Source organism: Chionomys nivalis, chromosome 15, assembly GCF_950005125.1.
Source record: "Chionomys nivalis chromosome 15, mChiNiv1.1, whole genome shotgun sequence".
NCBI classification, from domain to species: domain Eukaryota; kingdom Metazoa; phylum Chordata; class Mammalia; order Rodentia; family Cricetidae; genus Chionomys; species Chionomys nivalis.
Window position 1 is genome coordinate 15,980,058 of NC_080100.1, and position 17,542 is coordinate 15,997,599.

At 35.5% G+C, this 17,542-nt stretch overlaps 1 protein-coding gene across 3 annotated transcripts in view; it reads right to left on the reverse strand.

Moving 5' to 3' along the window:
* The window catches only part of LOC130887373 (cadherin-10), a 184,357-nt gene that overhangs the window by 115,123 nt on the left and 51,692 nt on the right, over positions 1-17,542 (reverse strand). For all 3 annotated transcript variants that reach the window (XM_057789788.1, XM_057789789.1, XM_057789790.1), the window contains one exon: positions 18-367. In XM_057789788.1, the coding sequence (XP_057645771.1) occupies positions 18-248 (231 nt within the window). In that variant the 5' untranslated portion in view covers positions 249-367. The remainder of the gene's footprint in view (positions 1-17; positions 368-17,542) is intronic.

The window sequence follows — 17,542 nt, forward strand, 5'->3', positions numbered from 1 at the left end:
AACCCAGATTTACTTACCTTGCCTACATATTGATAATCAGATCCTGTATATTCTTCCAGTAAGAAGAACTGGTTCCACATCCAGCCACGTTTTTGGCGGTGAAGGATTTTACCATCACTTCTTGGGACGCGGGCTTCTGCGATCATTTGCTGAAGCCCAGGAGTCCTTCTGAACATTAACTCTGGAGAGCAGAAGTGGGGTAGGCATGCCCAGAGAACAAAAAGTCTCAAGAACTGATAGATCGTCATAGTTCACTTCTTGAAAAATTCTACTGTAGACGATGAGAAAGTAGTTTATGGCATCAGATCTCACTGGGTCTCAGCTGGCCTCCAACATTTCAATAACACTGTGGACGTATTTCCAAGAGCTTCAAGCAAACAAACATTAAAAATAGTTAGTGAAAAACAATTTGATCTTTTTTGATTACAATTTTAACATGAAAATGATTTAGTATAAGTGCAAAATAAAATATTCTTTTTTCTTGTATTTAAAATAATTATCTGTTTTAGGAAGCATGATTTGTCTGATAGAATATCTAAAATTTAAGAAAAACAGTGATAACTAATTTCTTTAAAGTACACTATTTAAAGACCATCCATGACTCTTTATCTGATGACAGTGTTTTAATGACTTATAATTTCTAAGTGAAGTAGAAAGACACCATTTTGCATGTCAAGTTTTTGAGAATTTAGCATACAATTAAACTTTGAAAATAATGTTTTATTCAAATAAGATATAAGAATTATGAAGAACATGAAAGGCAATAACAATATTGTTGAATTTTGATCAGATATTACAGAAAAGTTAAACAAACAGAAAGAAACAAACACATGCAAAAGTCTTCTGCTGAAAGGATCTTCCTTTCTACTGAGTTCATCCAAAGGATTACTAGGATTTCCTTAAGTATAAAGGGCACTACTCCAGTGAACTGGTTTGTAATACACTTAGCAATAGAGATGAGAAGGATCTACTCGTACAAGATATAGTGTAATACAATGCAAGATCTGAGCACTTCTTACCACATTTCTGCCTTCACCCTGGACTATAATGTCTAATATCTACTGTGGTAATAGCCTACTCCCTGATTTCTAGCCTTATACCTGTCACTCTTTTCTATATTGCATCTCCAAGTAATCTCAGTAACATCAGTTGGATGATGTCTTATTTCTGCATTGAAGGCTCATTGCACTTTGAGCAGAAAACAAGATCTACCCTAATATATGGTGATGGATTTTACAATGGCCTGTTACTTCACACAACTATTTCATTTTAGTCTTTTACTTCAACCCACTAAAATGACTCCTGTGAGGCTAGGGCTCCTTTAGTATTATATTCACCAAGGATCTTGTGTTCACTTTTGTTTTGGGCTCTCTTTTTGTCATGCTTTGCTTTCAGAGATCAGCTTAGATCCCATCACCTTTTAGCTCTTGCTTTGATATGTACACTGGAATTTAATGTACCACCTTGAACTCTATATGTTTTAATTTTTACCAATTATGCACCCTGTTAACACATAAAAGTCTCTTGCAGAAATTAGATAAGTATATTTCTTCCTTACTGTTATATTCAGTCTCTAAAACAGAGCCTTTGGCATAAGAGAAATTCATTGGCCACGTTCAGTAAAAAAAAAAAAAATGGAATTATAATGGTACAAACATCTATCATTTTCTACTCTATTATCTATGCCAAGTATGTGCACATAAAGACCTTTGACAAGAACAATTACTTATGTTTTATTATTGTTTAGGCCATTTTTATTCTGTAAATTTGTGTAGATTGTTAAAGCTTTCTAATAGATACTTATTTTATTTCTGAAAATCATAATTGTTCTAAATTGTTTAGAGACTCACAGGATTGAATTCTCTGTATGTTCTATGAGAAGCACTCTAAGTACTCTGTGATCCACATTGATGCTCTCACTCACATATTTGGTTGCACTCTGTTTGGTTTCCTATTCCTTTGTTATTAGAAAGATTGAAAAGCTAATGCAAATTTGCTTTACAAATAAGATTAATGATGAACCAATGTCTCTCTTGAGTATATTAAATGATAGTGAGCGCATGAAGTCATACAACATGATCGATGTGAACGCTATTATAATATGCCATGTAACACTCCACCTGAGTTTAGCAATGATCTGATGTGTAGTAAAGTAGTTTTACATCCCAGACCCATGCCTTTCAGACACTTAAATTGATTAAATTCTAGGTTGTAGGAACATTAACTAAACTGTTTCTATTTCTATGATATAGGATATATTACAAGACTTTGGCCAGCATCTTACAGCATTTCTAAGGACACAGAAGTATATGAATTAATATTTCTGCTGTGTTCTAAAAATATTAACATTTATTGAGTCAACAGTGTACTAACTCAACGCCTGTGATCATTAATAAACTTGACCACAACTATATTCAATATTGCTGCTTCCTCTATATACAACAATAAACAGCTAATAATTATAACAGAACACTGACATTTTAGATATTAATGAATAACTTATATATTTAAACTCTGTTAATAAATATTCAAAACTCTACATAAGAAATGGAATCATATTTTCCATTTGATTTTTCTATATGCAACTCTTTACTGTTTAAATGCCTTAGAAATCCCCAATAAGATACATGATTTAATAATTATAATGTAAATAAAAGTATATTTGAATAAAGATTACATCCAAACTATTTGACATAACTAATTCAAAGAAACTGAATTTACTCATTATTACATTCTTCCAAAGTTCAGTTCCACTACACATGTTCTATGAAGTTAGGGGTCAATACCTAGACATTTGAGAACATTGCTTACTTATTATAAATACTATCAAAAATATTTTTCTGGTAATATGACAACAATTGTGAAAAGTTTCTATCAAAATAATATTTAACAAAGTCAGTCAATATATTGTTTTGTTTGGGGAGGTATTTTTTTCATAACTCCCAGCTACATACATTTTTCTTCCCCATCCAATATGCCATCACTGTGTGTGTGTGTGTGTGTGTATGCATGTGTGCGCATGCACACATGTGTACGTGAGCATTTCGGAAATTTAACTTTGCATATCTCCCCTGATTGCTCTCTCTTGACCTTATTGCTTGAGACAGTCAGTCTTCTTGAACCTTGACCTTGCAGATTAAGCCAGGATGACTGATCAGGGAATCCCAAGGATCTCATGTTCTTCATCTTCCCCCATGCTGGAGGTAAAGGTTAATACCACTATTCCTGGCCATTTTTAGTGTCATAGAGATTTAAACTCATGTTCTCATGTTCATACAGAAATCACTTTTTGCACCGAGCCATCTGGGTAGCCCATCAGAGTATTTTAAGCAATCATTTCTCATTTTCAAAAAATATAATGTCTTCCAAAAGATTTTCTTAACATCAGGATTTTTTACTTTAAAGAAGTCCTGCAGGGCATTATCTAAATTAATTTTTCTTAACCCAATTTATCAAGAATAAAGTCAATTAAAATATTTTAACATGTCTGCAACTAAGGAAATACTACTCCACACTTTTTTCAACATTTGGGATCGGCTATTTTTATTTTTTTATATTATTTCCAATAATTTTAAATCTTTATATGTAAATCTTTTGATTTGTATATTTCCCCATTAATGTGTAATTCTAAATATTGTTCAGGCAATTATAACTTGTTGAATTAGATTCACTTAGGAAAACCAAAATATTATGATAAGCAATTGATATGACCTTTGAAATTCTTAATGAATAAGCTGGAATCTATGCTTTAAACTTAAAGCTAAATATCATAATATAAAATTTTATAAAAAGGAGGTACTGTACTAGCTAGAATTATAGTTTTGCTAAAAAGGTGGTAGAGATCAAAGAAATGTAGTAAAACAAATGAAGTTCTATAATATAATTTCTAGGTAATTATTTTGAGAAAACAATAAAAAATGTTACCTTTCTTAGTCGTAATCATAATTAATATAAGTTAACATTTCTTGAGAAACCACCACTTGTTTTGAAACCATCTTTCATCATGATTCATTCCTGCATTCTCCTCATACAAGAACTTTATAAATTTTAATGTAAATTCAGATTCCTGGGTAAGTTCTTATTTGTCCATGCACTTGTGGAGTAGGGATGAGGTAGGGGAAAGTGCAATATTTGTTTCTCTGCATGTGTCTATATTTCTGTCTGTTTCTCTAACTTATTTATTTATGCATTTACTTGAGGTAAAATTTGACTTTACATGTCAGTCTAATCTGACTTTACTATTTATAACAGATTGGCTTGAGAATCATTGTCATCCTTCTGTTGCAGCCTCCTTGAGTCCTGAGCTCACAGGTGTGTGTGTGTCTGTCAATATTTTCTCTTTCTAGTCCCAGTGCAGCTAGACATATGCAAGGAATATCAGAAACACAGACCTCCTTTATATCGGAAATATCCTTCAAATTGTTTATGAGATTTTGAGTATAGTGCTTTAGAGCCAAATTTATGTTTTATTGTATATATTGGATGATAACCAAGACTCTAATGGGAAATACCAGAACAGTATCACTAAATGTTATTATTACTGTTATTATTAGTATTAGTATTTTAATAGAAAGTCTTTGTTTCACAGAATAGTACACAACAGCATCTCTTTGTCTGGCCATGCTATAGAATAAATCCCTTTGCAAGTACACATGAATGAGATTGACATACTGATTTCATTTCAGTTTTCTTATCTAAGAATTTTCATTCTTCTGATGAAATGGTTATCAAATGTTGCTTTCTCCAAAACAAGTTAACATAAGTATGTAAGTAGGCAAGATCAAAAATTATAATGTAATAGGCACATCATTGAATATCAATTACTCATTGTCTCTACACATCACTGCTGATCACTACCATACATTGTTGGCTGAAAAAAGAAATTAGTCATTCTTCAGTCAATTGGTTATAGTCATTAGGATAGTAATGTAATAGATTTTAATCTTTCACCATCTCTAAGAATAATATCAATTGCTAATGATTATTGAGAACAAATTTAAGCCAATTTGGTTGAACACTTTAAATACTTTTAGAATTCCATACAATAAATACAGGCTAATGTGATTTCAATATTGAAAAAGACATTTTTCAGGTGGGCTTTTTACAATTCAAATGAGTCAAAGCATATTAAATACTTCCTTTTTATTTAACTAATGCCAATTTATGCATATTAAATAAAGAATTATGAGAAAATTGAATCAAAGCATTACACTAAGGACTCAAATAAAATGAGCCCATATGCTTGATCATATTTTCCAAGAGTTCATTACACACTACCTACTGTGCTCTAATGTCAGAAAATGTGTAATTCTACATTGAATATTTATCACTCTATTATAAGTATTCTGCACATGCATTTATTTTTAGGTACAACTTAAAACAAGGTCACATATTGTCTAATTTTTTTACTAATGCAAGGATCCACACAGTGCTCAATAATTTTTAAACTAGACAAAATATTATAATCACTCATAAAATATTTCAATATGAAGGAATATTGGTTCTTTTGCCTTAAGACTAAACTAAATTATAATCTTATATTTACAAAATCTTATTTGCATATTAACATGGCAGACCTTACATAAGCTGGCCAAACAAGCAATGGTACCTTTTAAATTGAGTAGTAAGTGCAAGACCAAGATTGCTAGCTTCAAATAAGCCATCACTCACTGCAAAGAATGCTACTAAATTGCATAATGACATACAAAAAGCTTAGATCATTGCTATTTTTATTCAAGAAAAAAATAATTTTAATTACTTGGATTTTCAGATCCTGAATATGACTAACACAATCCTTTTATACATGTCAGCAGCTATACTATGTGTTAACATCTTCACAAAACCATTTTCAAAGCCAGATACAATTCACTTAAATTTGAAAGTTTGGTAAGTAATACAAGATTCAGTGACTGAGATATCCCACTCTCTAAGATTCTGCTAATAGGTAAAAGAAGAGCATTCAAAAGTTTCCCCTCGACAGTTTCCTGCCCTTTCACTAAGGCTACCAGCCCAGAGCAGTGAGTGCCTGACTAGAGGGCAGGCCTCAAGGTCCCCGCCAGGGAAAGCGGGCCCCTGCTGCTGGGGCTGCAGTCTCTGCTGTGATCTCCTGGACCTGCTCTGCCTGCGCCCTACTTCCCTTTGTCCCTGGCTCATTGGGGCATCCAGGAGTTCCTGTGTAGGTGCCGAGAAGTTTCATCGGGACGGGAAAAGATGGGCAGGCGCCAATGCAAGAATTCCCCCAACAACTTGAAAAGCAACGTGACATCACCAGGATCCAGGAATCCCGAAATGAGAAGTGTACACCCTAATCCAGAAGAATTAGAAGAATTCGACTCAAAAGTGAATTTTATGAAAATAATAGAGGACCTTAAACAGGAGGTGAAAACCTGCCACAACCAATTAGAGATTACAAACAAAAAGGTAGAGGAAATGAACAAATCTCTCAAAGATACCCAAGAAAACCAAGAGAAACAAGAAAAAGTAATCAAACAGGTAAGGGAAACGGTTCAAGACTTGAAGAATGAAGTGGAAGTAATAAAGAAAACACAAACCGAGGGAAGGATGGAGATGGAAAATTTGAATAAACGAACAGGAACTACAGAGACAAGTACCACCAGCAGATTACAAGAGATAGAACAAAGAATCTCAGACACTGAAGATACCATAGAGAAAATAAACACTCTCATCAAAGAAAACAGCATAACCAACAAATTCTCATCACAAAACATTCAGGAAATCTGGGACACAATAAAAAGACCAAACCTAAGAATAATAGGGATAGAAGAAGGAGAAGATCTACAGCTCAATGGTCCAGAAAATATATTTAATAAAATTATAGAAGAAAACTTTCCCAACCTTAAGAAAGATATTCCTTTGAAGGTCCAAGAAGCATACAGAACACCAAATCGACTGGATCAAAAAAAAACATCTCCTCGTCATATAATAATCAAAACACAAAACATACAGAATAAAGAAAGAATATTAAGAGCTGCAAAGGAAAAAGGTCAAGTTACCTATAAAGGTAAACCTATCAGACTTACACCTGATTTCTCTATGGAAACCATGAAAGCCAGAAGGTCCTGGATAGATATACTGCAGAAACTACGAGACCATGGATGCAAGCCCAGACTACTATACCCAGCCAAGCTTTCATTCACTATAAATGGAGAAAACAAAATTTTCCAGGATAAAAACAAATTTAAACAATACGTAGCCACAAATCCAGCCCTTCAGAAAGTAATTGAAGGAAAATCACAAACCAAGGAGTCCAACAATGCCCACAATAACTCAGACATCTAATGACCCTTCACCAGCACAACTTGAAGAAGGGAAACACACAAACTCTACTACCAAAAGAAGGAAAGAAAGAAAGAAAGGAAAAATGACCGGAGTTAACAACCACTGGTCATTAATATCACTTAATATCAATGGACTCAACTCACCTATAAAGAGGCACAGGCTAAGAGATTGGATACGAAAACAGGATCCAACATTCTGTTGCTTACAAGAAACACACCTCAACCACAAAGACAGACATCTACTCAAAGTAAAGGGCTGGGAAAAGGTTTATCAAGCAAATGGACCCAAGAAACAAGCAGGTGTGGCCATACTAATTTCTAAGAAAGTTGACTTCAAACTAAAATCAATCAAAAGAGATGGAGATGGACATTTTTTACTCATAACAGGAACAATTCACCAGGATGAAGTCTCAATCCTGAATATCTATGCCCCTAATATAAAAGCACCCACTTATGTAAAAGAAACGTTACTAAAACTCAAGGCAGTCATCAAACCACACACACTAATAGTAGGAGATTTCAACACTCCTCTTTCACCAATGGACAGGTCAATCAGACAGAAACCTAACAGAGAAATAAGAGGATTAAGGGAGGTAATGAATCAAATGGACTTAACAGACATCTATAGAACATTCCACTCAAATAAGAAAGAATACACCTTCTTCTCTGCAGCTCATGGAACCTTCTCGAAAATAGACCACATACTCGGTAACAAAGCAAACTTACACAGTTACAAAAAAATATCGGTAACCACCTGTGTCTTATCAGATCACCATGGATTAAAGTTAGAATTCAACAACAAGGCTATCCCCAGAAAGCCTATGAACTCATGGAAATTGGACAGTCAACTACTGAACCACACCTGGATCAAGGAAGAAATAAAGAAAGAAATTAAAGTCTTTCTTGAATTCAATGAAAACGAAGACTCAACATACTCAAACCTATGGGACACTATGAAAGCAGTGCTAAGAGGAAAGTTCATAGCATTAAGTGCCCACATAAAGAAAACGGAGAAAGCACACATTGGAGACCTAATAGCCCACCTTAAAGCTTTAGAAAGAAAAGAAGCAGACTCACCTAGGAGAAGTAGAAGACTGGAAATAATCAAATTGAGGGCTGAAATCAACAAAATAGAAACACAGAAAACAATCCAAAGAATCAATGAAACAAAAAGCTGGTTCTTGGAGAAAATCAATAAGATTGATAAACCCCTATCCAAACTAATCAAACGGCGGAGAGAGAATACGCAAATTAACAAAATCAGAAACGAAAAGGGAGACATAACCACAGACACAGACGAAATTCAGAGAATCATTAGATCTTACTACGAAAACCTGTATGCCACAAAATTGGAAAATGTAAAAGAAATGGACACTTTTTTAGATAAGTACCATATACCAAAGTTAAACCAGGACCAGGTGAACAATCTAAATAGACCTGTTAGTCGCGAAGAATTAGAAGTTGTTATAAAAAACCTTCCCACCAAAAAAAGCCCAGGTCCAGACGGCTTTAATGCAGAATTCTACCAGAACTTCCAAGAAGACCTAATACCTATACTCCTTAATGTATTTCACAATATTGAAACAGAGAAGTCATTGCCAAATTCCTTTTATGAAGCTGAAGTTACTCTGATACCAAAACCACACAAAGACACAACCAAGAAAGAGAACTACAGGCCAATCTCACTCATGAACATCGACGCAAAAATACTCAATAAAATACTGGCAAACCGAATCCAAGAACACATTAGAAAAATTATCCATTATGATCAAGTAGGCTTCATCCCAGAGATGCAGGGCTGGTTCAACATACGAAAATCTATCAATGTAATCCATCATATAAATAATCTGAAAGAAAAAAACCATATGATCATTTCATTAGATGCGGAAAAAGCATTTGACAAAATTCAACATCCCTTTATGATAAAGGTCTTAGAGAGATTAGGAATACAAGGGTCGTTCCTAAATATAATAAAAGCTATTTATAGCAAGCCGTCAGCTAACATCAAATTAAATGGAGAGAAACTCAAAGCTATTCCACTAAAATCAGGAACACGACAAGGTTGTCCACTCTCTCCATACCTCTTTAATATAGTGCTTGAAATTCTAGCAATAGCAATAAGACAACATAAGGGGATCAAAGGGATTCAAATCGGAAAGGAAGAAGTTAAACTTTCATTATTTGCAGACGATATGATAGTGTACATAAGCGACCCCAAAAACTCCAGCAAAGAACTCCTTCAGCTGATAAACACCTTTAGTAGCGTTGCAGGATACAAGATCAATTCCAAAAAATCAGTTGCCCTCCTATACACAAAGGATAAGGAAGCAGAGATGGAAATCAGAGAAGCATCACCCTTCACGATAGCCACAAATAACATAAAATATCTTGGGGTAACCCTAACCAAGGAAGTAAAGGATCTATTTGACAAGAACTTTAAGTCAATGAAGAAAGAAATTGAGGAGGATACCAGAAAATGGAAGGATCTCCCTTGCTCTTGGATAGGGAGGATCAACATAGTAAAAATGGCAATTCTACCAAGGGCAATTTATAGATTCAATGCAATCCCCATTAAAATCCCATCAAAATTCTTCACAGATCTTGAGAGGACAATAATCAACTTTATATGGAGAAACAAAAAACCCAGGATAGCCAAAACAATCTTATATAATAAAGGATCGTCTGGAGGCATTACCATCCCTGACCTCAAACTCTATTACAGAGCCTCAGTATTGAAAACAGCTTGGTATTGGCATAAAAACAGAGAAGTTGATCAATGGAACCGAGTAGAAGACCCTGATTTCAACCCACAAACTTATGAACACCTAATTTTTGATAAAGGAGCTAAAAGTATTCAATGGAAAAAAGAGAGCATCTTCAACAAATGGTGCTGGCAGAACTGGTTGTCAACGTGTAGAAGAATGAAAATAGATCCATATCTATCACCATGCACAAAACTCAAGTCCAAATGGATTAAAGACCTTAATATTAGTCTGAACACACTGAACCTGATAGAAGAAAAAGTTGGAAGTACTCTACAACATATGGGTACAGGAGATCACTTCCTACGTTTATCCCCAGCAGCACAGACATTAAGGGCAACATTGAATAAATGGGACCTCCTGAAACTGAGTAGCTTCTGTAAAGCAAAGGACACTGTCACTAAGACAAAAAGGCAACCCACTGACTGGGAGAAGATCTTCACCAACCCTGCAACAGACAAAGGTCTGATCACCAAAATATATAAAGAACTCAAGAAACTAAACTTTAAAATGCTAATGAACCCAATAAAAAAATGGGGCACTGATCTGAACAGAGAATTCTCAACAGAAGAAATTCAAATGGCCAAAAGACACCTAAGGTCATGCTCAACCTCCTTAGCGATAAGGGAAATGCAAATTAAAACAACTTTGAGATACCATCTTACACCTGTCAGAATGGCTAAAATCAAAAACACCAATGATAGCCTTTGCTGGAGAGGTTGTGGAGAAAGAGGCACACTCATTCATTGCTGGTGGGAATGCAAACTTGTGCAACCACTTTGGAAATCAGTGTGGCGATTTCTCAGGAAATTTGGGATCAACCTACCCCAAGATCCAGTAATACCACTATTGGGAATATACCCAAGAGATGCCACATCAAATGACAAAAGTATCTGTTCAACTATGTTCATAGCAGCATTGTTTGTAATAGCCAAAACCTGGAATCAACCTAGATGCCCTTCAATGGAGGAATGGATGAAGAAAGTGTGGAATATATACATATTAGAGTACTACTCAGCAGTAAAAAACAATGACTTCTCGAATTTTGCGTGCAAATGGATGGAAATAGAAAACACTATCCTGAGTGAGGTATCCCAGACCCAAAAAGAGGAACATGGGATGTACTCACTCATAATCGGTTTCTAGCCATAAATAAAAGACATTAAGCATATAATGTGTGATCCTATAGAAGTTAAATAAGAAAGTGAACCCAAAGAAAATCATATAGTCATCCGCATGGAGAGGGGGAAGTAGACAAGATTCCAGGGCAAAAACTGGGAACTTGCGGGTGAGGTGGCATGGGGCAAAGGGGAAATGGGATGAGAAATATGAGAAGGGGAGGATGGGGGGAGCTCGGGGGATTGGGATAGTTGGGATATAGGAAGGATGGATACGGGAGCAGCGAAGTATATATCCTATCTAAGGGAGCCATCTTAGGGTTGGCAAGAGACTTGACTCTAGAGGGGTTTGCAGGTGTCCAGGAATATGTCCCCAGCTGGTACCTTGGGCAACTAAGGAGAGGGAACCTGAAATGACCCTATCCTATACTGATGAATATCTTGCATATCACCTTAGAACCTTCATCTGGCGATGGATCGAGGTAGAGACAGATTCTCAATTTGGAGCAACGGTCTGAGCTCTTAAGGTCCAAATGAGGAGCAGAAGGAGGGAGAACAAGAGCAAAAAATCAGGACCACGAGGGATGCACCCACCCACTGTGACAGTGGATCTGATTTATTAGGAGCCCACCAAGGCCAGCTGGTCTGGGACTGAATAAGCATGGGTTGATTCCGGACTCTCTGAGCATGGCCGTCAATGAAGACTGATAAGAAGCCAAGGACAATGGCACTAGGTTTCAATCCTAATACATGAACTGGCTTTGTGGGAGCTTAGCCTGTTTAGAAGCTCACCTTCCTGGACGTAGATAGAAGACCTTCGTCTTCCCGCAGGGCAGAGAATTTGGACTGCTCTTCAGTATCGAGAGGGAGGGGGAATGGTGTGGGGGGAGGAGAAGAGGAGTGGGGATAGGGGGAGGGGAGTGGGGGGAGGGGGCAATATTTGGGAGGAGGGGAGGGAAATGGGAAACGGGGAGCAGGTGGAAATTTTAATTAAAAAAGAATAAAAAAATAAATAAAAGAAAAAAAAAAAAAAAAAAAAGATGTAAACATCAAAAAAAAAAAAAAAAAAAAACAAAAAAAAAACAAAAAAAAAAAACAAAAGTTTCCCCTCCTGTTTCCTTAACTTTTATTTATTTATTTATTTATTTATTTATTTATTTATTTATTTTTGATTCAGCATCAAATGAGAGAGTCCCAGATGTAACTTAATCCATGACCAGGTTAGCAGTGCCAGTACAGCTGTGACATTACAACTGCAACTTCCTGGAAATCTCATTTTACTGTAGCTGGAGTTTATTTCATTATATGGAATGAGTAGCAAGAATGCTCTCAGGGTATCTTACAGATGTTCAGATAAAAGCCATCTGCTATCGAATTTCCTTAGATCTGGGACTTATATGGATTCTGTAAAACAGCTAATATGTATGTATACTTACATATACATAAATGTGATGTATATTATCACATTTTATCAGTACTGAACTTTCACTTATGGTCAGTATGTCACATTTCTGTGGAAAACTACTCCAGAAAATACAACAAAAATAACTGCTATGGAGACTGGACAAGGCAACCCAATAGGAGGAAAAGAGACTCAAGTGCAGGCAAAAGAGTCAGAGATACACCTGCTCCCACTGTTAGGAGTACCAAAAAACACCAAGGTGACAGTCACTATATATCCACAGAGGACCTTCAAGACCATGTAGTTAGTCCCTGTGTATGATGCTTCAGTCTCTGTGAGCCCATGTGAGCCCTGCCTGGTCAAACTGATAGGCCATGCTCTCCAGATTTGACTATCCTTTCTTGGAGGTCTACTCTTCCAAACAGTAAAGGATGGAGGGGCTGAATCTGAGGGAGAGAGAAAGTGATAGAAAGATAGGAGAAAAGGGAGAGAAAACTGAGTTTGGAATGTATTGTGTGAGAGAAGAATCTATTTTCAATGGGAAATAAATAAACAATCAAACAAATAAATACACATATCTCTTAAATTATTCACCTTTAGCAAACATGTAACATTTAAAATTACCCCATATATATTGGCTTTTATTGTCTTGACTATAGACACTGTTCTACTTGTATAATGCTTGGCTCAATGTTAAGTTGTACTTTCTATCATAGTTTGCAACTGAACAAAAAGAAGCAAGACTAATTTATTTATATTAAGTGTTTTTTATTAATGTTAACTCCCCATTGATGTGGGATTCCCCTCTGTATGCTGTGAATATCTTTGGTTAATAAAGAAAATGTTTTGGCCTATGACAGGTCAAAAAAATAGAGCTAGGCAGGGATAACTAAACTGAATGCTGGAAGAAGAAAGGTGGAGTTTAGTGAATCCTTGGGTTTGCCACCAGAAAAAGACATGCTGAAACCTTGCTGGTAGGCCACAACACAAGCTTCATGGTAAATTAGAAAATAATAGAGATGGATTAATTCTATATGTAAGAGCTAGCTAGCAATATGCTTAAGTATTTGGCCAAGGAGTGGCTTAATTAATACAGTTCCTGTGTGGTTATTTCAGGAGTCTGGGCAACTGGGAAATGAACAAGTGGCCTCCTTATTACACTCCCCCTTTCCCTTATCTCTCTCTCTCCCCCTCCTTCTCTTTCTCTTCTTCACTTTTCTCCATTCCCCCACCTTCTCCCCTTCCCTTCTCCTTCCATAACCCACTAAATCAACTCTATACCCAAACTCTCTATGCATGGTATATCTATCTGTCTGTCTCCTATGTGCCCTCAGGCCACCCTTCAGGGGACCCACCAAAGTCTTGGTCCACCCACTACCACCACAACACCCCTCATGGGACCAGCCTCAGGACCACCCCCCTTCATGGATGATAACAGTCTTAGCTATACAAATTCCACACATTGCTTTTTTCTTAAATACACCACTAACATGACAGAACTTCAGTAAAAAAAGAAGAAAAGTCATTTAAGAACAAAGATTCAACTATTTTTAACATTGAGTTTTTAAAGAATTTTGTTAGTAGAAAGGAAGGTTGAATTATTTAAAACTGTAATGTGCCTAATCAAAACAGACTTTGATGAGTATGTACGTGTTTCCCTTTTTCATCTTTGTACTCATTAACTACAAACGCTAATCCCCACTCTACAATTATCAATTGCTAGAGTACATTCTTTGAATTCCAAGTGAAAGGCTGCATGCAGTCTTTCATTTGATAAGAATAGCCAAAACACCAGTTGAGGAGATCATTTATATGAAATATTGGAGTTCATAATCCTGATTCAGTGAATTATTTGGTCCTTGAATACAGTGTAATATTTATCACTAAAACAAATATAGACAAGTGTAAAAGGAAATAATGTCTATATCTCACTGTCAAAGTGAGGCAAACTTAAACAAAAACTACAATGCAATAGCACCTTTTGTTTGCAATTTTATAAAAGATGAATGTAAATTTAAAAATATTTACCTTTATTTTATTTCATTTGTCATAGATTTAAATCATTTAAAGTACTAACTTATGTGTTCTTTGTATATTTCATATATTTATGGAATATATTTTGATCCTCTACATCCACTACTTCTTTCCAGTTCTACCCACTGTCCAAACCCTGTCGCCTTCCCAACATCATGCCTCTGTTGTTTTGTTATTAGAAATCCTCTGAGTATTAGAGAATATTTAAAATCATTATATATTAGTGATATATCTATCGAGGATCCAGGAACTTCTCATTGTTTTAAGTGTTTATGTCAACCAATTGTTCCTTTATGCTAGTCTAAGACATTAATGCTTCCCCGCCGGAAAAAAGAAAGCAATCAATCCATTATCCACACTACCTCCCTGTCTTATTTTTCACTTTTTAAATTCTAGCTATTTATCTCTTACCCAAACAAGAGCCTAAATTTAAGATTTGATAGTCTAAGTCTAACAAATACCTTGTTTTAACAAAAAAAAAATCTATAACCTCATGAGACCTTTATATTCTCTGTTTGGCCTGGACACCTTTAGCTTGAGCAAACGGGGTGAGTGCAATAGTGCATAAACTATGAGGACTCTGAGAGCTCATGCCTGTTTATGGGAGTGTGTAATTTAATAAAGTGTTCATTGATGTCAGCACACTGGCTCATCAGACCTGTGCAGATGTCGATGCCGGCAGCAGAGAGACTTTGACTCCTAATTAGATGACTGACGGCAGATTACGTTTTCCCTTGGAGACAGACACAAGGGTGGGAGAGGTTTTTTTTTTTTTTTCGCAACAGGATTTCTATTTACAAGTATCTGATGGAACAGAATCCAAATAGGAAAAGGCACACATTAGGCACAGCCACGTAGGAAAATGAACTTGACAGGACTGCATTATTTATAAGAAACCTATGAAAGCTAACACAGAGCTTCTATTGTTCTTACTTTATTCACATACAAATTTCTGGCATAAAATTTTAATAAAGAACAATATTTTGTGACTTGCTGGCTAAGTTTTCTAACAATTCTCTAACTCTCAAAGAAATTTATGTGTTATGACTTGGAATTCTTTATAATATAACTGACATGTTATAGGCTCTATAGGTCCACTCCATAGAAGGTCAAATTAATTACAGATTTATCAAAAGTAATTGAACTGTATATCCTTTAGAGAACTAGGATTTCTGATTTAAAATCTTATTCATGAAAATGTATCTCGTAATTAAAAATATATGACTTTCATAATCGTACTAATTCTTATTTACCCTAAAAAATGGTATATGTATTAAGAATTTTCTAAGGAACAAATATTTTAACTCAGCATTGTTACAGATATAATGTTATAGTTGGAATACACCTTTTATTTTTCAATTGATGCAGTCCACTTGTATATTTTTAACTGTCTGAAAACATTTGAATCTTCAAAGTTTGAAACTAAAATACGTTTTACAAAAAATGTTCAATTAAGAGTAAAGGTCAGTATATTATATATATGTATGTATGTATGCTTAAAGAAGACTACAGATTTATGACCAAATTTCAAATTTTCATCCAGTTGTAATGAAAAGAATATGTGTGGCCCAGGAGAATAGCTTCACCTGTGCTTTCCAACCTCCTTAATGCTGCAAACAGGTTCTTTTGTTGTGGTGACCCAATATCATAAAACTATTTTGATTCTATTTCTTTTCATAATTTTGTTACTGCTATAAATTACAATATAAATATATGATACGTGAGACACACACACAAAGGGTCTTGACACACATGTTGAGAACCAATGGCTTAGGGTGTCTGCCTTGGAGGCTCATGAATCTAAATTAAAACCCAGATGTTCTAGCATTCATTTGGAAACCCAGGGCAAGCACGATGAGGACATAAGGATCTGGAGGGCTTGTTGACCAGCCAATCTTGTGAGATTATGCCTGAAGAAGTAAGATGAACAGCTTCAGAGGAACAGCATTGGAGGTTGATGTTTAGCTTCTCCATGCATGTACACAACTGTGTGTGTGAACCCATGCTCATGCATGAACATGCACATACACAGAAAAAACGAAGAGGGCATTCCTGAAGAGTGATACCAGAGGCTGGTCTCTTGCTCCTGCATGTATGCACATCCATATGCAAATATGCAAAATATTCACACATGTATGCGCACCACAGAAAACACATGTGCATACATGCACACACACACATCAACCAAAGAAAAAGTGTCTACTAACAATTGAATCTGGGCTTGTAGTTAAGGATTGCGTGATTGCCCAGCAATCAATCAACCGTATAAATTGAAGCCCTACAATGTAAATAGATAATCAAATTATAAAATAATATATAAAATATAAAATAAAATTGCATTGTCAGAAACAATGAGAAAAAAATTTAAAAGAAACCTATCATGCCAGCACAATTAATTCATTGAGTAAGCATTTAATTTTTTAAAACAATCTTATTTTACATACCAATGCCAGTTCCCTCTCTCTTCACTCCTCATGATCCCCTCACCTTCCCCACCCCCATTATCTCCTCAAAGAGAGTAAGGCTTTCCATGGGGAGTCAACAAAGTCTGTCAAATCACTTGAGACAGGACCAAGGTCCACCTCCCAGTTTCTAGACTGAGCAATGTATTTCTTCATAGGGAATGGGCTCCAAAGAACCAATTCTTGCCCCTAGGGTAAATTCTGGTTCTACCACTATGGCCTCACAAACAATCATTTAATATTTTATCTGAAACTCTTATTGTGCTATGTGATAGGGAAATAATGGCAAAACAGTAGAATCGTAAACAGATCTAAAATTCAGCACAGTAAAAATAGATGCCTTGGTAATATTAGCTGAAAAAAAAAGTACCATTTTAATCACAATGTATTATTCTTCACATAGATCACATATGCAAGTCATTGTGATGCAATCAGACATTTTGTCAGCTGAGCTATCTCCCCACAC